At 46.4% G+C, this 23,756-nt stretch overlaps 1 protein-coding gene across 7 annotated transcripts in view; it reads right to left on the bottom strand.

The window, feature by feature from the left end:
- Positions 1-10,871: 10,871 nt before the first annotated feature.
- INPP4B (inositol polyphosphate-4-phosphatase type II B) overlaps positions 10,872-23,756 on the bottom strand; it is a 440,596-nt gene continuing 427,711 nt past the window's right edge. For 4 of the 7 annotated variants that reach the window (XM_072755179.1, XM_072755182.1, XM_072755180.1 and 1 more), the window contains one exon: positions 12,985-14,399. In XM_072755179.1, coding sequence (XP_072611280.1) covers positions 14,225-14,399 — 175 coding nt within the window. In that variant the 3' untranslated portion in view covers positions 12,985-14,224. Of the gene's footprint in view, positions 12,944-12,984; positions 14,400-23,756 lie in introns of those variants that run through there. The other 3 variants (XM_072755181.1, XM_072755184.1, XM_072755185.1) reach the window with 2 other exon arrangements.

The raw sequence follows: 23,756 nt of genomic DNA, 5'->3' as shown, positions 1-23,756 counted from the left end.
AACACACAGAACCAGAGGCAGAGACACAGGCAGAGGGAGAAGCAGGCTCCCTGTGAGGACCTGGATGCAGGATTCGATTCCAGGACCCTGGGGTCACGCCCTGAGCTGAAGGCAGATGCTCAACCCCTGAGCCAGCCAGGCATCCCTCATTTCATTTTTCAGAATTCACATATATTTTGAAATTTTTCAAAAAATATTTTATTTATTAGAGAAAGAGGGAGAGAATGAGCGGCGAGAGGAAGAGGCAGAGGGAGAAGCAGGCTCCCCACTGAGCACAGAGCCCTGGTGCGAGGCTCCATCCCAGGATCCCGGGGTCACGACCTGAGCCAAAGGCAGACACTTAACCGACTGAGTCACCCAGGTGCCCCCCTTTACTTTCCTTACTGTGCTGTTAAAACTTCCAATTCAATTCTGAAGAATATCTTTTCCAGGTGTGTGATACAAATATTTCACCGTTCAGTATAAGTTTTCAAGATAGCTATCAGGTAAAAGAAGTTCCTTTCCATTTCTGATTTATTGAAGTTTATACTTTTTTTAGCATCTATTAAGAAACCACATGATGTTACCATTTTATTCTTTAGGTGTGGTTAATTATATGGACTGAAACCTGAATATCATACCAATCTTGCATTCCTGGAAAAATCTCAGCCTCTTTGTGATATATTTGTTTTCAAATATCCTAACTGATCCAGCTGTTGTTATTCTGTGCAAATATTTATATTTATGATGATAGGATCATTGGCCAGAGATTGTTTATTCTTGTAATAATTTTGTCAGGTATCCTGATCAAGATTATGCTGGTCTCATAAAACATGTTTGAAAGTGTTCTATTTTTTTTTTTTTTTATCCTTCAGAAGAGTTTTTGTAAGATTAGCATTTTTTCCTTTCATTTTAAAACAGGTTTATTAAAAAAAAATAAAAATAAAAAAAAATAAAACAGGTTTATTGAGTATAAATTTTATACAATCTATAGCACTTAAAGTGCACAGTTTCATGAGTTTTTATCCATCATCTATCATCTATCATCTATCATCAGTCTATCTGTTATCTCTATTTACATATCTATATCATGAAGCCATTGGCACAATTAAGGTAATTTAGCACCCCCCAAAATTTTTGGGTGCTCTTTCATAATCCATTTCTCCATCCCCAAGCTTCATCTCTAGACACACACTGACTTAATTATATCACTATAGGTTAGTTTGTATTTTCTAGAATTTATATAAATATAGTCATATGCTAAGTGGTCTAATTCTGTTTGCTTCTTAGACTCAGCATAATTACTTTGAGATCTATCTATATCTTTGTCAACACTTGATATAGTAAGTCTCTGCAACTTTGGCCATTCTAGTGGATATATGTTGGTATCTCTTTATGGTTTTAATTTGCATTTTTTAAAAAAATAATAATTAAAAAAATAATTTTAAAAAATAAAAAAATTTTAAAAATAATTGTGTTTTATTATTTTAACATTTTGATTAATTTAAAAAATTGGCATACAATAAAAAAAACTGACTCACAGCGAAAATCCATTTTAATTTTATACAGGTTATGGATTTTGACAAATTCATGGAGTCCTCTATATACTTCCCAAATCAAGATACGGTGTAGTTCAATCACCTCCAAAAATCTTAACATGCTATCCCTTTGCAGTCAAACCCTCTTCTCACGTACAATTCTTGGCAACGACTGATGTTTTATAGGTTCCTACAGTATTTGTACTCCAAAATACCGTGCAAGTGAAAGCATAGAGAATTGTGATCTTTTGAGTCTGATACTTTTTTTTTCTTTTACTTAGCAAAATGAATGTGAGAGTCATCAATATTGTTGTGTAAAGAAATAGTCCATGCTTCTGTGCTGCTGAAGAGTGTCACGGTGTATGGACGTGCTGCAGTAACTTTGCCCATTCAGTGGTTGAAGGGTAGTTGACTTGTTTTCCAGGTTTTGGCAATTATAAAGTTTCCATAAACATTTGTGTACGGGTTTCTAGATGAATATGCATTTTCATTTCTCTTGGGTGAATACCTGAGAATAAGGTGACTGGGTTATGTTAACTGTCCAGGAAGCTGTCAAACTGTTTTCCAGGGGGGCATCACCATGCATGCCCACCAGCGGCAAGGAATGAGAATTCCAATTGCTCCCCATACTCAAGTGGTGTCTCGTTATGGTTTTTTTTTAAATTTTATTTATTTATGATAGGCACACAGTGAGAGAGAGAGAGGGGGGCAGAGACACAGGCAGAGGGAGAAGCAGGCTCCATGCACCGGGAGCCCGACGTGGGATTTGATCCCGGGTCTCCAGGATCGCGCCCTGGGCCAAAGGCAGGCACTAAACCCCTGCGCCACCCAGGGATCCCTCGTTATGGTTTTGATTTGCATTTCCACACTGGTTAAACCCATTGGACAGCCTCTCGTGTGTTTATTTGCCGGCCATATATTTCCCTTGGCACCATGTCTGTTCAGATCTTTTGCTCATGATGTTTGAGTACCTTGTTGTCCTATTGTTGAGTATTAAGGGTTACGTACAGTGTTAGTTGCAAATCCTTTGTTAGACGTATCAGTCACACGTGTTTTCCTCTAGTCTGAAGCTGGGCTTTCCTTCTCTGAACAATGTTAAATGCAGAACAAAAGTTCCTAATTTCAATAAAGGTAAGTTAATTAGCTCTTTTAGTTTTATGATTGGTGCTTTTGCTATTATATCTAAGAACCGTCTGCCTAACCCAAACTCAAAGATATTTTCCCCTATGGTTTTGTCTAGAGGTTTAATAGTTTCACATTTACATTTTGGTTGGTTGTTGTACAAGGTCTGAGGTATTCACGAAGCCTTACGTTTTGCATGTGAACATCCAATTGTTCCAGTGCCATTTGTTGAAAAAGCTACGCTTGTATCAATTCACTGGCCTTTGTGCCTTTGTAAATGGTATTGTTTTTACACTTAAATTGATTATTGGTAGAAATATAGAAATGCCATTAACTTTTGTATAGTGAACTTGTATATTTGTATATATAAATTAATATATTAATATAATATATTAATATATTAATTATATATTAATATTAACATCAATATTTGTATGTATAAATTGAACCTTTATTTTTATTTATTTGTTATTTGTTACCTCTTTGCAATTGCTTTGTAATTACTTCATGTTACTTTTAAATTCCTTCTTTCTTATCGTCTGGTTTTGATGTCAGGGTAAAACTGGCCTCATGGAAGGAGTTGGCCATGTCATACCTGTAGGCAGGCAAATACCAGAAAAAAGAAGCAAGGTATTGGCTAAACTGCATTTCCAATTGTATCCGCATTCACCGAATAAGAAGTCGCTTACAATTTGTGTCACATAAATTATTACCAACCACAAATATTATCCTAGAGGATGCTCCTCGCCTCAAAACATGAAACAGAGGTGAAGGGATGTTTAGACCTCTATATTTATTTCTCTCGATAAAAAGAAAATTGGTGCAATTTCATACTTTTCTTTAGGAGTAAGTCAGGGGCTTCTGAAATAAAACCATATTCTAGAGGCAATTCACGTTTCGGAGAATCCTTGCATTCAGGTGAATTCGCCCCTTGTTCATGGAGGGGCAAGGGGCGCCCAGGGAGCTTATCTTCGGCTTACGTATGGCCACATGCAAAATAACAACGAACTGATTCACTCAGGGTTAAAGCAAGTCCAAAAGCCATTGAACCTCTTGCCTCTCACTGTAGAAATACAGTTGTTTCCTTAGTTCCATTTATTTCAGTGAAATGGTGTTTCATTTTTATCTTACTAGCGACTTTAGAGTCTAACTCCAAATAAAATGCAATTTTACAGTAAAGTGATTCTTACCAAAAGCAGGCTGCTTCTGCAGGGGCGCGGCCTCCTGACGGCGAAGCCCACGAGGCCTGCTCCCAGGCCTGGTCTCATTGCTCTCACCGCCCGACCCCCGCTGGGGATGCGGGGTCCACTTTCCCACGTCCCCTCCAGGGGGGACACGGCCCCTTGCCAAGGCCATATAATGAGTGAGCTCTCAGTCACGGGCCGAGGTCCGCCCTGGATGCCAGGGCGTCGGGCCTGTGTCACCGGTTCACGTGCCCTGGGACCCCGCCCCTGCCCAGGGCCTGCCAGTCTCAGTCCCCATTGGCGGGCCCTTCTGCCTCCCTGCAGGTTCCTTCCAGCTGCCTCAGTTTCCCTGTCGACCCCTCATCATCCAGCCTCGGCCCGGCACCTGGAGTGCTCCTTTGAACAGATAAACTAGGTCACTTTGGTTCCTCTGCTTGGAACCTTCTAATTGCTCCTAATCACGCATGAAACTCAGCTGGAAGTCCCTTTCCCCTCCTGGGCTGAGTCTTTTGCCAAGTCCAGTCCCATCTCCCCCCCCCGCCGCCATGGCCCCAGGGGCCCCGCACACCCTGCCTCCTCACGGACCTCCCGCCTCTGCCGGATGACCCTCCCCTTTATGGCTTCATCTAAGCGACCCCTTCTCAGAGGTCACCCCGAAGCCAGGGTGCCTGTCACCTGCGCCGCGAGGCTCAGCCGAGGCTCCCAGAGTATGTGCTTCGCGTTACACATGATGATGAAGCACCACACTCTGGTTTCTTCAGTTGGTTTCCCTTTTGTCTGCTTGGCCCCCGCTGGACGGTGAGGCCTGCGAACGGCAGCGGAGGCCCCTGGCCCGCGGCTGACACCGGGCCCGGCCTCCCGGCCCACGCTCCTGCTAGACGCTCGAGAACATGCACGTGCAGGGCACCGAGTCATTCAGGCACAGCAAGGAAAATGAGACGAGTGGGGACTGACGGCCACGTAGATTGACACGGGAAGTTTGCTCCGGAATAGGAAGCATAAGGGCTACACTTGGAGCCACGGGGGTGGGCGGGGGGAGGGAGGAACTGGCTCGGGGAAGAGCTGAGTGTGCGTGTGCGGGGACGGGGACGGGGACGGGACAGGGATGGGGCATACGCTGGGGAGACAGGCTCCTGTGTGGCTCCGGAGGGATGACAGCGGGGCGGGGGCTGCAGGCCTTGGTAGAGGAGGTGAGGCCGCGCGGTGGACCCCAACGAGGACCAGCCTCCTTCAGTGTGGCCACAGCCGCTCCCACGGGCCACAGAGGACGTGCGCGACAGCAGCAGCTGGGCCGCGACACCGGGGAGGAACGCTGCCAGGTGAGGCACGCGAAACTGTACAGGCCTCGGGACACCTGGAAGGCTTCCCTGCTGCTTTTCGGGTGTTATTCATTTATTCATGGGACCCAGAGAGGCAGAGACGCTGGCCGAGGGAGAAGCAGGCTCCCTGCGGGGGGCCCGACGTGGGACCCGATCCCTGGACTCCAGGGTCACCCCCTGGGCCGAAGGCAGGTGCTAAACTGCTGAGCCCCCGGGGCCCCCGGAATGTTTCTATGCTGAGTGAGAGGACGAGTTAGAGCTGACTGCAGCTGGTAAAGCCGGGTGACGGGGGCGCAGATGCTGCGAGGGGCCAGGCGAGGGGGAGGCCTGCACGTGCATTAGGGGCGAGCCGCGGGGGTGCGGACCCCGGAGACAGGCACTCCCCGCTGCACGTTCGGGGCCTGCCGTGTGCTCCTGCTGCACCTGCACAGCCCTGCTGTGTGTTCCCTGCTGTACCTGTGCGACCTGCTGTGTGCTTCCACTGCACCTTCATGGCCTGCTGTGCTCCTGCTGCACTTGTGCGGCCTGCTGTGTGCTCCCCACTGCACCTGTGTGGCCTGCTGTGTGCTCCCGCTGCACCTGCACAGCCCTGCTGTGTGTTCCCTGCTGTACCTGTGAGGCCTGCTGTGTACTCCCACTGCACCTTCATGGCCTGCTGTGCTCCTGCTGCACCTGTGCGGCCTGCTGTGTGCTCCCCACTGCACCTGTGTGGCCTGCCGTGTGCTCCCGCTGCACCTGCACAGCCCTGCTGTGTGTTCCCTGCTGTACCTGTGAGGCCTGCTGTGTACTCCCACTGCACCTTCATGGCCTACTGTGCTCCTGCTGCACCTGTGCGGCCTGCTGTGTGCTCCCCACTGCACCTGTGTGGCCTGCCGTGTGCTCCCGCTGCAACTGCACAGCCCTGCTGTGTGTTCCCTGCTGTACCTGTGCGGCCTGCTGTGTGCCCCACTGCACCTGCACGGCCTGCTGTGTGCTCCCCACTGCACCCGTGCGGCCTGCCGTGTGCTCCCACTGACCTTCACAGCCTGCTGTGCTCCTGTTGCACCTGTGCGGCCTGCCGTGTTCTCCCGGCTGCATGCATCCGTCCCCCCGCTTCCACCCTCTGGGACACGCGCTCCGAGCCCCCGTTCCGCTGCCACTCCGACAGCACAGCACTCAGGCCCCTCCCTGGAGTTTAGGCCGTGGGTGCTTGGCCGCGGTTCCCCACGCGCTGCCCCACCCCACGGCCACCTGCACACCGTCCTGCTCGGAGGCACCACGCATGTGGGTGCAAACATGTACTAACGACGGTGACATGACAAGACAGGAATGTTTCTTGCTGCAGGATCAGCAACGCTCTGGAAATGCTCCAGCTGGCAAAACATCATTCTCCCTTTACACGCAAGCAGGGACCTCATTTGGTTAATTTTTTGGCAACAAGACATAATGGAAGCCTTGGAGTTGCCTTCCAGCACCAGCTACTACTATGAGGTGTGAATGATCAGATCCAACAGCCTGTAGGAGAAGTTCGTTCATGTGCTCAAGTGACTCCACCATCGTCTGGGCAACAAAGATGAGTGATTCGCCCGGTGTTGAAGCACCGATACCCGGTTCTTGAATTCTTTTATAAATTGTGGTTGATTTTGTTCCTACAGAATGGAAACTCGAAAAGATGCATTCTGCTGGTGAATAGGAGGTGAACCTAGTGTCAATATAAGATTTGCTCTGAAATTGCGGCCTAGCACAAAACTCGTCTATTCTCTTCAAAATATTATGTAGCCTACCCTTCTGCTATTTTAATTAACATTTACACATTGCTACGTTGATGAAAATGAAAAAAAAAAAGTGTGATAGGGAGAAAAAGACAGAAACATAAAAAATAAAAATCACATTTATTTAAAAAAATATACACACAGTGTACAATGAATATGGTTTACACAGAACAACAAAATAAAATGATATTTCTTCAAACGCCAATATAACATGATCTAGCCTATTTGTGCCCCATTTCCTAGGAATATACATTATTGGCTCATCTAGAATATATATTTAACATAACAAAAAGAAAACAAATGCCAGCATTTCAGGTAAGTACCATAAGAATCCGAACACTAGATGTTAGGTTAAGCAAAATAATAAAGTATCCACATGAAAAGTGTACGTGTATGAAGGGTAGCTCTTGTGGGGGGAAATGGGAGTGTCTACGCGCTTACAGACACGTGGGGCCTGCCTTTAAACAGGCTGAGAGTCCTTTGACATGAAATATTTTTAAATATTGACAGTCATAAAAAAAAAAAACAAAAAAAACATTGCAAGACTGTGTAGAGGATAAGGCAATCTGGCCAATCTGTGAGTCAATACTGCCTCCCGGACAACGAAGCCGTACCCAGTGATCACTGAAGATGGGCTGCTGGATTATGCCTTTTTGACCTTAGAGTAATTTCAGCGATTTTAGGAAGTTTGTGAATATATTCACGCCGTGAGTAGGAAAGTGCAGTATCATGGTAAAGAACTCTATTTACTAAGAGGTAAACAAGATAATGGCTTGTCAGGCAACATCAACGAATGTTCGGTTTTCTCTCTTGATATTCAGGCTGTCTGGGCGCTGTGCTTCGTTGTGAGCCTTGTTTTCCTGTTTTTAATTTATTATTCTAAAGATTTATGTAATCTATGAGAATAGATTCTTCAAGCTGGGAATACCTAATTGCATGTATAATGTTTTGGGGGGTGCTGATACTACCTTATAATTTTTTTTCTACCTCCTTGTTACTAGCAGCCCATTATGCTTTGTTTCTTTGATATTGGAAGCGCTTTATACTCTTACTTGCTTAGAAATAAAATTCAAAGACTGATTAATGTGCGCTGTGACTCAGAAAGTAAAAATCCAAATTTCCAAACATTCACTCTGCACCTAATTGGCTCACAATATTTTATCTCAACATGAATTTTATTTTATTCTGTTTCTAAAGACCGTTTTGCTATAGGTAGCATCTGTCTGGGTAGAAAGTTCTAACTTAAAAATGCTGAAGAAACAAAGGATATATTAGAGCTTTCCTTGCAAAGCAGTAAAATAGAAACATGGGGGGGGGAAGCATAGCTTTTGCAGACTGCAGCTGAGCTAAATGAATGTCAATTCACACTAAAATTGTCAATCAACCGCACAACGCTCAGCAATTCATTCTAGTCAGTGGTGCATAATTTGTAAAGCCTCCAGCTATTAGGGATGCTTTGTGCTCCACATGCTAGCTTCCCTCTGGAACTGCTGATCGCGGTTTTTCTCAGGCCAGTTTCTTAAATCTGTGATAAACGTTAATTTGTTTCCTAAAGATTACAAAAGGTGCCCTGCGTATTGAGTTAAACAGCTGATAGGCCACCAGGCGTGGAAATCAAACATCTAACGCGTCTGCGGCGTCTTAGCAAACCGCCAGAGTTTCATTTGCTTAATCTAACAGTTTGGGTTTCAGCTGAGCTATATTTATTAGGATCTGGACACAGTGATATGTTACCGTTTTTCCTGCCTTTAGCAAATGCTAAAATCATAAACTTAAAAATGTGCACTGAAGCACACCTTCAGTGATGCTCTCGTTAGGCTCCCATTTCCCTGGACTTAGCCCACGGTTGTTACTGCTCACACTACAGTTGCACTGCTAAGATTTCCCTTGCAGAACATCAAGAGAGATGATACATTTTTAAATGCATCTGTATGATTATATAATTTTATTATGAATAAAATATAAACATGAAATATTACTTACGGCCTAATAAGTGTCTTTAAAAAGGGGGGAAACCAAAATAAAATTGTAGCCAACTTAAGATGCCTGACTACATTTAACACCATATTACTAATTTTATTTATTTTATTTTATTATTTTATTTTATTTTTTTAAGATTTTATTTATTTATTAATGAAAGACAAAGAGAAAGAGAGAGAGGCAGAGACACAGGCAGAGGGAGAAGCAGGCTCCATGCAGGGACCCCGGTGTGGGACTCGATCCCGGGACTCCAGGATCACGCCCTGGGCTGATGGCAGGCGCTAAACCACCGAGCCACCCAGGGATCCCCCGTATTACTAATTTTATAATGCTTCTAATTATTTGTCATTGCTGGGGGAAAAAAGTGATGGTGTCATCCAGTTGTGTGCTGGTAAATGTTTAACAACTGGCTTTTTCCAGGAATCACAAGTCCCAGTTTTCAGCATTTGGCAATTTCTGCGAGTGAAAACCCCCCCTGTGGTCAGTTTCAAGCCGCCCATATGATGTTACTGGGTGTGGAGTCATAGAGAGAGGCCCAGTTGCCCCTGAGGCTATGCTGCTTCCACTGGGCAGATACCACGGACACAACTAACCTCAAAAGCACAGGCGAAGAGAAAAATGAAGGAATCTAATTAGGAAGTGGTAAGTTTTGATTATCTTTTTTTGTAAAAATTATTCAATTGCTTGTGATATTTTAATATTTAATGACGGTGTGTTTAACAACTGGCTTACAAAATTCCTGAAAATTTAATGACCAGCTCTCAGGAGTCTGCACGAGCCAGTTCCAGGCCACCCCGGGTACGCTTTCTCGGTGGCATGTATCATGCTTTAGGTCAGGAGGGAGGGAAAGCCTTACTCCATACACATCTTTTTCTTTTCCACTGTGAGTCTTACTTTATGCAAAATGCCATATGTAGTTGGGGGGAAAAAAGGGAAGTATCCTCCATCCAGATGCTAGCTTTTAAAGACTTCATAGTTTTCAGGAATTAGTCTTAAAAAAGTAAGAACTGGAGGCTAGTCACGTGGTGCATTGCTCTAATTAGCTGGTTGGTCATTTTAGCACCATTTGTCAGCAGGATCAAATCGTGGCTCTGACTCACTGGATTATTAGACTGATCCAACAGCAAAGGCAGGGTATAGACAAAATCTAAGACAGCACTCATATGGGAAAAAAGCCCGACAACCACATGAGAAATTAATGGATGCATCCAAATGTGGGTCTGCTTCAATTAAATATTTGAAATGTTTGTGCTTAGCTGTTTCGTGGAACATTTTGAGGCTCTGGGTCTTTTGCCACTGGGTCAAACATAATCAAGATGTCACCTTCCCTTGTTTTTAGATATGTTTTCTGTAGAACTCTGCACATAGTTAAGCAGAATTGATATCTGCATTTGATAACATTAGAGGGGAAACATATTTTTAGCAAAACCAAAAAAAAAAAATTATCTTGTTTGGAAATGTCATTTTCTTGGTTCCGTTTCTGGCTCGATCTGATCTCTTGAAATAGGCCTGCTGGTGTATCTTTTAAATAAAAATAGAGAAAAGCATAACTAGGCTGTGATTGCACAAAGGACATTTTAAAACTTCTTAAAATTTGCTCTTTGATCTAGAAAACTAATTACTTAAGAAATAGTAAAGGGGATTTCCGACAATACTTGAATATGTCTCAGAAAAGGAGCAGTATTGTTGTTGATATGAAACATGAATTCTGTTGATGAAACCCACTTTTAAAAGTGTGCAAATATTCAGGCTTTGTATAGGGAAAGGCAAATGATTCTGCTGATAATTAAAGAAAACTTCTGTGTATTTGTATATAAAGTTCGAGGCTTTGAGACTTCTCTGCCAGTACTTATTAAAAAAGAAGAAAGATTTTTGGGATATCCTCCCAAATAGAACACCTTACTTATTGGGCTTTCTAGTTAATACATATTTTTTCCGGATTTGAGTCTCGAGTTTTCATTTTTAAAAATACAAACAAAAATGACTATACAAAGAGTATTTACGGGACGATACATTTTCATTTGACTTCTCTTGGAACTTATATGCTGAATGAGGCTTCACTGTTATTCAAGGAAACCTCCGTCATCCCAGCCTCTGCACGTGAAATCCAGCGGGATCACGAAAACAACCACAAAATCCTACCATTTCCAAATAAAATTGAACAATTCAAAAATTAATCACTAGAACGGAGAATGAAGCATAAGGGAGTACACCAAGAAGCCTTGACTGTGGCTACATCTACAGTATACAGCATCTTTTCCTTAAAAAAAAACCGTGTGTCAATGGCCTCAAATGTAATGCCCGCACGTCACTAGCTAAAATAGCGGATTGAGAATTCTCCTATGAAAAGCCCCAAATGGTCATCTAAAATTTGTGGTCATCTGAAAAACCCAGCATGAGTCTGGAGATGTGTCTGGAGCCCTTAGCTCAACAGACGCGTCAGCCAAGGAGCTGTCCACCAGCTGTGGAAAACCCCGTAGCATCACCCCGAATGTGCTCACGGCCGGGGGGTGTCTGTGTAACGAGCCCCGGCGTTTCCGAGGGGAGGCTCATTCCCGGAGAGCGTTCTCTTCCCATGGGTGAGGAGAACAATAAACTCTGAACATCGGGAGCAAATGGGTTTCCCTAATTCAGGCCGTTGTTCTCGAAGGTTCGATTCTGGCAATAAATGCCAATTTCTACGAGACTAACCAGCATTCCTCCACGACTTTCACGTATTCCCAGCACGGCCATTTGGAAAATAGACAAGCCCCGGGCTAGGAGGATCAGAGCTCGTAACCGTGGTTCTAAAGGCGTCTACTGGGACGACTGGGGGCCCACGGCCCGTGTGCTCTGATTTGCCCGATTCCGATGGCACCGTGCAAGACGGTCTCTCTAGCTATTGCTTAATCTGAAATTTTGGAGAACCTGTGATGCGATTTTACTGAGAACCAATTTCAGATTCGGGTTAACAGGAATAATCGTTTCCGTTTCCCGCGCGTCAGGGTTGCAGGGTCTTGGGAGGACCCTCACACACGGTGTGTGCCAGGCAACGCGCCCCCCGCCTGCCCTGCCCCGCAGCGCGCTGGCTGTTGGGAAGCATCAAGGTGCTTTATTGGCTTTGATGGGCTTGGCTGCATAAGGCTGAGGCTGATGGGGATTTTCACATGTGGCGTCAGCAGGCTGGTCGTCGTTCACTGCCCGCGGCTGCAGTCCCTTGCGGTGCGGTGCTCCTCTCCTCCACCCGGCAGCTTTCTCTGTCACCGCTTGGGTGACGGGGCCACACGACCCCACACGAGTCAGAGTTTTAGAAAGATCCCTTGATACGGGGAAGCACCTCCACCGTGGGCTGACGGTGTCACCTGTCCGCCCGGGAGGACGCGTCCCAGCCTGCTGGGGGCCGAGTCGTCACCGGCACACCTGCCACCCACGTCTACAGTCAAGACTGCGCGTTGACGCTACCGAATTTTAATTTGCTGGAAAAATATTTTCCCACTCCCACGAATGGGCCCTAAGGTCCCACGTGACGACGGCTGTGAGATAACATGTCTGAGCCTCTCTTCTCTTCCCCCGCCCCGCCCCGTCTCCACTTTGGAGGCCGAGCATCCCGCTCGGAGACACCTGTGCCCTCCTGTGGAACCCACCTGCGTCTGCTCAGAATGCCTGTGGCTACGGCCTCCACGAAGGACGTGGACGTGGACGTGGACGTGGAGCCCACCCAGCACAGGGGCAAAGTGCGGAAGCGGAGAACTAGGATCACAATGTCACTTAAGATTTTTCTAATGGATTATTCCTTTCAGACTAATCTGCTAATACCTAATTCAAGTAATCCCTAGATTTGGGCGAGCGTCCCTGATCACCCTCCTCCACGGATTTTGTGACAATAGAAAAGTTAAAAGGGCGGAGATTATCCGACTGAGGCGTGTTTGTGTTCCTGTTTATTTGCGTGTTGGCAAAGTTAGGTGTCAGCTTTTCCATAAGTCCCCTCTGGAGGTCGGTAGTACTTGGGGAAAGCCATCAGCTGTAGCATGTTGAAAGCATATTTTCTGCATTTGACATTCTTCAGTACATTCTCTATGCGGCATCCTTCTCTGGTGAAAGGGGAAAAAGTACAACTTCATGAAACACAGAATAAATAAATATGCTTTATTTGTTCAATGCAGAGTTGCAGCAACAGTCCAAGTAAAAATAACAAAGATTCAACTCTACATTTTTTCTTTTTTTCACAAATGATGATACATCTTACAAAATTAAATCCTAGGCCAGGCCCAATACCATTATTGCCCTCGGAAAGAGATGATTCAAGTCTCTTTGTTCTCAACAGATACTTAAGGTTTAATAAACTCTTTAAATATAATTTGCTCCGCGATACAGCTTCACTTTAGTTTCATAAATATATCTGCCTTTTTATGACTTTTCCACAAATTAACTTCTCAGTCTCTTTAAAACACATTAAAATCTACATGTAGCCCTAAGGATGCAGGTTCTAGGAATAAGGCATTTAATTCATTAAGTCTGGCCCTATAGATTTTTAAAGGAAAACGTCTCTATTTTAAAGGAAAACTCCCATAGTTTAGCTGTGCCGCGAAGAGGAGGATGGGCTTTCCCCACAGCCTGGTCCAAGTCGCCGCTTCAGGAAGGGACGGGGCTCGAGCACAGACGGACAGAAAGTCACAGGTGCTGAAAACGGCGTGTCGGACACAAACAAGACCTTGGTACAAAGGATAGAAAAGGACTCCGGGAGCCAAATCAACCCAAACGATCGTTACAAACAGGTTAGTTTAATTACAAAACAGAAAGAGCCATTCTCGCCGTGAGATCACTTGACAGGAAAGGGCAAATCGAAGCCAAGAACCAACATAACGAACAGGTCCCGGAACCAAACAGCAGGTCCTATCGGCTGACGGCAACAGTGACATTAGCACAGTGGAGAGAAAGTCTGGAACCTCCCACATGTCTGAGACTCGTCTCAGGGGGTCAGTGCGTTCGTTGTGCAAATTCACTCTTAATCGTTTCTGATAAATTGAATGGGGGAGAGAAACAGGAGGCGCAGAGCTTCAAGCTTTCAGGATTCTGTTCTTTGTCTTAATTCCAAAGACAGTAATTCAAAGATTCTTCTGAGCTAGTTAACGGGGGGGGGGGGGGGGGGGGGGGGGGGGACACGTTTCCATGAACAAAAGAGCAAAACAACTCAATGCATAGTTACTTTTTTTCGTAGGTTTTAGGAAAAACGAACAAAACACTTACAGTTCAAACACTGTTTGTTTTTTTTTAAAGTCTGTGAATCTGAAAATGTAGAAATATTACAGCATCGCCCCCGTAATTTAAAGTCCGTCGTCGTTTGTAGAAAAGAAAGGGATGCAGCGTGAGACTTATTGGTATTTGGCTAATAGCAACGCAAGACTTAAAATAAGCCACACGACCAGCAGGTGTGAGCTGACGAGCAGCAAGGCGACAGGATAGAAGTGTCGAGAAGTTGGCTTGTTATCGGTTAGACAGCCTGTTTCGGGGTCATCGGATTCACTCAGCGCTCCCTGGGTCTGTCTGCTGTTAAACGGGGAGGGGGTTGGGGGGAGTCAGGAGAAAAGAAAAGAGGAGAGAGCGTTCACACGGGCAGGAAGGGCGAGCGCACGCATCCCGCATCCCGCCTCCCGGCGCAGCTCCGTGCTCAGCACAAGGCTGTCGCGGGGCGACTTTCTTCCCAGCAGCCCCACGCACATCTGTGCGTTTTCCTTACCGTGCGGCGTCCACGACTGCATTGACAAAGGCTCCTTTCGCGTTTTTTTTGTGCAAGGAGGAGGGAGGAGACACTAAGATGACATTCACGTGGGCCGACTGCGCACGTATGAGGAGGAGTCGCACAGGCAAAGCAGCGTCAACGGACAAGGCTACGTGAGTTAAACTAAATAAATATGGTTCAGTCCGCGAACAAATCATCCACGATACCTGCACCCTGGGAAGCGGGACGGGAAGCACAGCCCGCAGGGAGGCCAGCGGCCGCGCCTGGCGCCTTGGGACGCGCCGTCTATTGTCGCTGTACCTGCATAACGCGCTGGAAGTCATAAAGATGGTTTACGGAGATGGCCTGGTGTTCAACGTGAATGAAACCCCCGACACGTCACCCCTGCCAGCCGTACGATCCGTTTAAAACCCGGCTCGGCGCCCTCTGCTCGTTGGGCTCCTGAACCCCGCGCCCCGGGCCCGGCTTACTGAGACGAGGCCACGTCGCCTCCGAGGGGCTCCTCGGAGGAGAGAGGGTCTTCTGTGCGAGTGGCACACGGGCACTGGTCAGGGGCTCCGAGGCCGGGCCCGCTGGGGCCCCCTGCATAGGCAGGCGACACTTGTCCCCCGGTGCCGGCTCATCAGTCCCAGAGCTTCCGGGACTGACTCGCTCTCAGCTGTCGGGGCCCAGTTTGAGGCCTCCAGGGGTGGAAGCGGAGCCCGGGGGTCTGCGTGGCTTAGCCGGAGGCCCTGCACACGGGGCCCCGCGCCCCCCTGCACGCTCGGGCTCTGAGCCCAGCCCTGGCCGCGGGCCGCAGCCGTCGGGATGCTCGGAGGCCCTCCCTGCTGCCAGCCTCAGACCGACCACGCTGTGCCGGCCCCGGGGCTTCCTTGCTCTTTGCCAAGACCTAAGGGCCACGCGGCCAGTGGCTAAGCGGAGTAGGAGCCTACCTGAAAGGAGGACGGTTAGTCTGGACTCGCGTGGTTCCTACAGTCAGGGGCCCGACCGACCTGTTACTTGGTCGACGTTCTACGGCACATTGGGTGGCAGCAGGCTTGGAAGAAGTGGTATCTTTTAATTTTTTAAAGATTTTATCGATTGGCTTATGAGACACACAGAGAGAGAGAGAGGCAGAGACACGGGCAGAGGGAGAAGCAGGCTCCATGCAGGGAGCCTGACGTGGGACTTGATCCTGGAACCAAGGCAGGCGGCCTGAGCCGCCCGGGCGTCCCGAGAATTGATATCTTTGTGATCAAGAGAAGCTTCCTCGCCCAATATTCGCTGTCTAGGATCTCTCACGTTGTCTCCTGTCCAGTTTAAGATGAAGGTTCTCTGCAGCAAATCTGAACCTTGTCGAAACCTGGTGTCCTCCCCCACGTTCCTTGTTAGCCGAGAAGTACCATCTCCTACATCGACTCCCTCCCCCTCACGTATCTCTCAACCAAGTCATAAACGTCACATTTTGATTACGAATTTAGGTGAAATATTAACCACAATCTATCCATATAAGGGTAGAGAGATACTCTCTCCTTCCTATGGGGCCCCTGTGGATGGGCCCCGGACGAGGAATACAGTCCTGGCCAAAGTACGTCGAGGGGGTTTGGTGAAAGTCCTTAATCCGAATACAGGGGATGAATTTATACCGGACGGCTTTTTTTTATTTTCTTTTTCTTCCCAAACCACTGCCAGAGCACATCTGGCATTTCCCAGTCTGTTTGCTGAGGAGGCCTGAGAAGTGAAAAATCACTAAATGAAAAGGCTGTGGTGTTTTGTTTTCTTTCTGGAAGGACAGTTCTATAATTGAATTACTTTATTGTTTACCGGCTTCATCCCCTGGAGATTGGAATAACACATTAAAAGCGCCCACACGTAATGATTCTCTTGCTCGGCTGCAGTCCAGGCAACACGGCCTGCGTGGCTGCCCCCGCATGTACGGCTCGAGCCCCCTGACCAGGTCACGACCACGGGCTCACTTCCTCGTGACCACAAGTGAATTCTTGAGCACTCTGCACGCGTAAACCAGAAAGGACGTGTTGAGCAACGACATTAGTGATTTTCTCACCGGCGGGGCATGAACAGTAACTGATTAGCGGCCTTGCAAGGGCCCCGGCCATCCAGGGCCTGGAGGTCCCCCCGGGGCACCTCACGCCGTTGTCTCCACTGGACGTGGGACACCATCAGTCGTTTGAGGGCAGTTACGGAATCTGCAGGATAGAAAATGATCTTTTTCTCTCGAGAGAGACCTGTCCAAGCAATCACTGAAAAACATGTAAAAGGGAAGGCCTCACTTTTACATTCACCACTGCTCACGGGAGGAGGCATTTCCTTAAATAAACCGGATCCTCGTGGCTCCACGACATCTGCGCTTCCCCCTCTTCCCATCGGCGACCGAGCACCCGCCGCGCCCTCCCCGGCCACCCATCGCCAGAAACAAAGGTGACGCACGTCCTCGCTTCCCCTGCTGGTTAGCCGTCCCCGAGGAGCCTTGCCTGTTTGCTCTTTCATTCCTCCAGCCACTTCGGCTCCTTAGGCTCCCTCAAAGCAGAAATCCCAATTAAAAGGGACTCGAGAGACATCCCCTTGCGACCGAGAGCTGCTCGCCTGCCCTGCTGGAACGAGAGCACCCCACGCCCGTGCAGCCAGGGCTGGGCCTGGGCACAGCAGCTTGCAGACCTGAGCTGAGGCCCCGAGCCAGCACCTCACGGAGCCGTCTTGGGCTCCGCGTTCATCCAACGATCGGCCTTACAGAGCACCGCGTATGAGGCCCTGGCTCTCTGGATGCGTCAGATTCTCAGGCTGGCAGGTCTGTGCAAAAATGAGCTGAGCGCGATGTAGGTCTGACATCAACAGGACTTGGAGAGCAGTGCGGAAGCCATAGCAGCACCGAGTCTCAGTGCCAGGGCGACCTGAGGAGCCCTTCAAGGTGGGCTGCACACCCCGTAGAGGAGAACCCAACGCCAGGGCCTCGCCTGTGCTCCACAACAGCAACCGCAAGGCCCGGATCCGGAGAACGGAGCTACCCCGCTTCACGGTTTGCTGCCTCTACGGTAGTTTGATCAAATAAGGGGAGAGGGACCTCTTGTTTTCAGGTTAGATCGAGGCCCGTGACGTCTAGACCTCGGAATACTCTTAAATGCCAAAGTATCTTACTGAAGTTTTCCAAAAGTTTAATAATTTAATAATTTTAATTAATCATTCAAACATTAAAAGTAACATCTCCAGGACTTTTAAGAAACTGTGCAACTATTTAAATACAGGGCGAGTTTTAATAAGACTGTCAACAGCTGGATCGTTTCCAGGGATCCTCTTCCTAGAAGCAAGAGGAGCCTTTTGTGGCCCCCTGGGTCACGGGCCACATTTAAGATGGTCTCTTCCTTCTAACTGAATTTCAGAATCTAGTTCAAAATACATTATGTAGATGATAGGAAACGCCCCTAAATGAAGAAATTACTCTGAAGACGTAACGCTGTGTCACTGCTCGGGATGCCTGAGTTACCCAGAGGTTTCTAATCATCATGGACCAGTCTGGTGTGAAAGAAAGAGCAGTATTCAAGCAAAAAAAAAAAAAAAAAAAAACACTCAAAGGAAGCGGGAGTCCTCCCCGTAGGCCACTGCATGCATCTCCAGACGGGACGTGTTTTGGGGGGAAGGGGCCTGTTATGACGCAGAGGACACCAGGCCCTGATAACAGAGGTGCTAGTGGTGAGCTTGGGAACCTGGCCCGTCAGAGGAGTCGGAAGTCCCTGAGACTGAGGAGCACCCCATGGGCTCCGGGAAGAGGGAACTGTATAATTAAGAGACAGATTTCAGGGGTGCCCGGGGGGCTCAGTGGGCTGAGCATCCGTCTTGGGCTCAGGTCATGACCCGGGGTCCTGGATGGAGCCCCGGTGTCCGGCTCCCCGCTCAGTGGAGAGCCTGCTTCTCCCTCCCCCTCTGCTCTCACTGCTTGTGTTCTCCGTCCCTCTTTCAAGTAAGTAAATAAAATCTTAAAAAAAAAAAAAAAAAAGGGTGTTGATGTCAAAGAATCAAAGGTTCTCTAGTGTAAAGTCTGGGCTACCCTGGGGGGCAGAGGGAGTGCGTGGAAGTGGGACAAAGGTCTCCCAGTGTCCTGTCCCACCACGGCCACGCGGCTCCAGCGGCCGTCTCTTATGCGATTCTTGTAAACAGTCAAACTGGTCTGGGTTATTCTCTCCACGGGCTCAAAAGGGGTCCCAACACTTGCTCCAGCGGCACACAGGGGTTTTTTTTTTCCATCTGTCCAGTGGAAAAGCCATATCCCTTTCACTTTATGACCGGGCTCCTCAAGCACAAGGTTTCTTGCTCCTCTCGGAAAGTGGCAGGTGTGATTTCCTGCTAGTTGTTCCATTAGGTGAAGTGGCTCCAAAGTGACTTTCATCTCTACCTTCCTGTGACTGAGTCTATTCAAACACGGCTGCAGGACCCTAGAGATGCTGTTTTTTCCCCCCACTAATACAATAGGTGACAGTTCAGTAAGAACTGGCGGAGGCAGGGAGCAGAAATCAAAGAACGCCAAGCCTGCTGACGTCGTGTTTGGTCTCGACAGGTGTTCTTACTCCTTCTTACCTCTTTTCAGAATGTTTTAAAAAATAAATGTGTCTTATTCAGCCACATTGAGTTAATTTCTCCCTCGTATCACAAGTCACAATCTGAGCCAAAGGGAGACGCTCAACCCCTGATACCCACCCAGGGATCCCAATATAAATATATATATATATAAATATATATTTTTTTTTTAAGAAAAAGAGAAAGGAGGAAGAAGGATGTAATGAGTATAATTGTTTACATCAGATGATTATCAGAGAACCGATTCCCATTTTGATCTTAGAATTTTAGAAAGAAGAATATTATTAAATCAAGATATTTGGATGCGAGGTCCAGAAAGAAATACTATACATGATTAAAGGACTGAAGGAAAAAGCTTACGAGGAGGTGTTGAAGGCTCCTTTTATTTGGGTAAGAGAAGTTCACTAAATCCTGGCGTATCCACTTAGGCCTCTGCATAGCAAGGCCAATACAGTACTCTAGATGCCTCCAAAACCATTTCCTGGAGGCCTGTTATGGAATCAAAGTCCCGCTGCATCCCAGCTGCCCAAAGCTCGTCAGAACAGCAGTGGTGCTTGTCCACCTGCAGGGAGGTGGAAGTATTTTCAACTGCTCAGCCCTGAGACTGAAGCTCCTGAGTCTCAAGGAGAAAGTGGAGCTATACCCTTCGGCTCCACACTCCGTTCGGTTTCCCAGGTTTGGGTCCCCTCCCGCCACTGCCGGGCCCATGCTATCGCAGTCAGCTGAACGAATCCTGCCAGCTTTTCTCAGGGGCCGTGTCCTGCGTTTGGTCTTTCTCGTTGCATCTGAAATGGACAGAGTTGGCTATGAACCAGCTCAACCTCAGACACCACCATTCCTTGTGCCGTGCGTTCCCGGACATGGACATTCACTCTAGCCCACTCTTTGGACAGGATCCTCCAGAGGTATCCACTTGGTTTTTGCCTCTGGCACTGTTGGGCGTAGTCATCACCTTCTCCAGGAGAGTACATTCTCTTTTTTTGTCCCACCTTCCAATCTTTTCCCATTTTTATTTCCCAATTTTCCCTTTAGTCTCACCATCCCCTGCAAAACGGTACAAGAGTAGGATGCTACAATCCAGGTTATCAACTCCTACAAGTGAAAGCTTATGAAATTCCTAGGAAAGAGAGTAAGGGGAATTCGGGAATCTTACAGTTCAGTTTTTGGATACAAGTACATGGCTAACACCGTAATACTTACAGAACTTTGAAAAAGGCAGACTATAAAATATGAAATACCAAGGAAGAATAACCCCAAGGTGTAACTTAACATAGTTTACATATATTATCATTAATCCCTGCTACAGAGATTGAAAAGTCAGGGACGACTTCTTAGAGAAATAGGCTTTTGTGATGGACAGTGAAGGCTGCATAGAATTTCAGTGGCTAGAAATTAGGTGAGGTTGGGCGAATGTAGATAACAAGAAAAGGCATGAAAATGAGAGTGTCAGGTGCACTTGGGAAGGTGCACATAGCTCATAGTCTGCTTCGGTTACAGCAAGGAAATCAATAAAGGTAGGAAAATTAAACTTAAAAGAAAGTTAATTTTTTTTCTTTGTCGCTTACGTATTTTAGGCGTTTGCTAAAATAAACACACATATTTTTTTTTTTTTTTTTTTGCAGTGAGAAATTCAACCGCGTTGTTTTAAAAGAAGATGGGGCTACTTCACAAGTGTTTGTGGTTGACAGCAAAAACTTAGACCTTATTCTCTAGAAGATGGGTGGGCTCACGAACAGCAGACTGGAGAGATTAGCTAAGTGCCGTAGCATGGCATGAGGCAGCAGGAGAAGAGCTTTAGGAGGGAGACTGGAAGATGGGGAACAGGAGGAAAGAGAATAATTAAGAGACTACAGCAGTGGTCCGGGTGAAAAGTTAAAAATCTGGAGTAAAGCAAAAGAAATACAAATGAACGAGAGGCCGTACCTGAAAGACAGGGGGTGGGGTGAATCAACATCCTGGGGAGCCCACCTTCTATGAATTCTAGACAGAGGTAGCAATTATAAGAGCCAGGAGAGAGTATTTGATCTTGGATACATTTTTTTCCCCTTCTCTGCCTCCTTCTGTAACTACACTGATGCAGACAATCAGACTGAGTCTAAGGACTCATCATTTCTGACACTTGCAACGATTTTCTACACTGATTCCTGAGATGGCTGTGTGTTTGCCAAATAGGGGGCTATCTGGGAGGGCGCAGAGTATCACTCAGAGCCGACTGCGGTAATTGCTTACAGTTAACTTTTTTGATTAAAATAAAAAACGTGTCAGTAGTTTCACTGCAGTAGAACCAAGGGAATTCTTAGACACCACGGGTTTTTTTTTTTTTTTTTTCCTATCTGTTTGGTTCATGCTTTGTTGCACTTCAGTCAGAAATCACATTCTGTATCGACTCTCTTCTGTTCAACGGAGTAAGACACAAAGACACAGACCTTAAAAAAGGCTATTTTCCCCCTTCTTTTGTCTTTAGGGTCCCTCTAATCTGCTAAAACTTCCTCAACTCAGACTGTTGGAGCCTAGAGGGATCTCAGAGATCACCTGGTCCAACCTCTTCATTTCTCAGGTGAGAAGGCTGAGGCCTCCAGAAGAGAACTAGGATCTCTGTGGGGCACAGAACAATTAGGTTAATGATATTTTTCAGCTCTCACACAATGAAGTAGGACTTCCTCTCAGGCTCCATCCCTAACAGAGAGAAAGAAGTCACTTTCTCACTCCTCAGATTTTATGCATTGTGAAGACATAGTGTCCAGCACATTCCTACAAGGAAAGGTTCTCAGGGTTGAGAAGAAAAGGAGCTGAATACCATGCATACGGCTCATCCTGACCTCTCTGTTCTCCAGCAATCCACATGGCATTTTACTTCCTTTCTCTAGATAATTATGGTTGTGGAATTAGCATTTCTCAACCTGCTGCTACAGCTGCTATTGCTCCAACTTACAAACCACTGGGAATTCCAGGAAAAAAGAAAATGAATGAATAGATTCATATAACACTGATTCACAAAGCTATCAGCTAAGCTCATAGAATGTTAGTAATAAAAGTCACCATTTATTGAATACTATTTCCCAAAGGCCCATCATCTTACCCTAATGTCTTCAACCTTCATACTATTACTGTAAGGTAAATACAAAGAACCATTTTGCAAAAGGGAAACCTCAGAAATCTCCAAGGTTACATCAGCAATAAGGGGTAGAGATAGAATTTGAATCCGATTCCCTCTGACTCCTAAATCTGTGCTCTTAATAATTGCTATACATTCTTTTCTACATTCTGCATTTTGCAAGATACTGTGAAGATCACAGAACCTCCACACATGGCCTTACAGTCTACATAGGAAACCTCAAAATAATCAGAATGATCAGGGAAAGGGATGGTATTTTGTTGTAAATGAAATAAAGTTTTCGAATCGAAAGAGTTTTTAGTGTGATCTTGGGCTTAGGTGAGCACACATCCCAGGGTGCCCAGGGTAGCTCTGGCTTATGCCTTTTGCCCCAGCAGGACTTAGGTGGAGGGAAGGAGGGTTAAAGTGTGTACTATTAAAAAGAAAGACAAGGAAAAAAAACAAGGATATGTGTGTGCTTGCTGTTTGCACTCTGTTGCATGTTGGCTGAGTAAGTGTGTAGTGTTAAGCCTCTACGAGAGGAGAATGGGAGGATGAGTGGAGGAAAGGGGATGGTCTGACAAAGAGATGAAATGACACTGCAAGATGGTATGATTTTACATGGTATACTTGGATTTTAGAAAGATCAGTTTAAAAATACTCTGTGTGTGTGTGTGTGGCGGGGGGGTGCCTGGTGGCTCATTCAGTTAAGCATCTGACTCTTGATCTCAGCTCAGGTCTTGATCTCAAGGTTGTGGGTTCAAGCCCTGTGCTGGGCTCTGCACTGAGTGTGGAGCCCACTCAAAAAACAAAAACAAGACTGTGTAGAGTAGAGAGTAGACTGAAGTAGGGAGATTGGAAGCAGAAAAGCCAGTGAAGAGGATATTGGCATAATTAAGGAGTGAGGCAAATAGGACAGGATCAGCATGACAGAGAGAACTCGTCAAAGGCAAAAGACATGTTGAGGGAAAGGAATGGCGGCGTCCCAGTCAAGAGACAAGTAATTAAGACTTGCCTAATTATTTACAACTACGTTGGCCCCAGCTACGAGACACTACCCTCACGGACACTGAGAGGACAACAGAAATTGCCTTAATGCACTCATGAAGCTTTGGAGCTAAGTGACAGCAAACTGAGATAATGGTACATGCTACCAAAAAGGTTTTCTAATAATTTGAAAAAAAAAAAATTCATGGTAGAACTGTATCATGGCACAGAAAAAACATAGGCAACCGAAAACGTTTTCCTTTTTTCCGAAAACTGTTTTCATATGCTATTTAACGTCAGCAAAATAGTGTCACATCACAATGAATTAACTCAGTTTTGTTGGTTTCATTTTATGTAATTTGTCCAAACGGACAAGTGCAATTGATTTATAGTTGTGTCATCAGAGCTAAAGGCGTAGGGAGTTTATCCCTGGTCTTGAGTTTGGGTATATATATGAGCAAAATGATACTAAAAACAGTTTATGTCAGAAAGGAAGAGATGCAATAATTATTTCTTC

The sequence above is a fragment of the Vulpes vulpes genome, chromosome 4 (assembly GCF_048418805.1).
Source record: "Vulpes vulpes isolate BD-2025 chromosome 4, VulVul3, whole genome shotgun sequence".
NCBI lineage: Eukaryota > Metazoa > Chordata > Mammalia > Carnivora > Canidae > Vulpes > Vulpes vulpes.
This window is presented reverse-complemented; position numbering and strand designations above follow the sequence as displayed.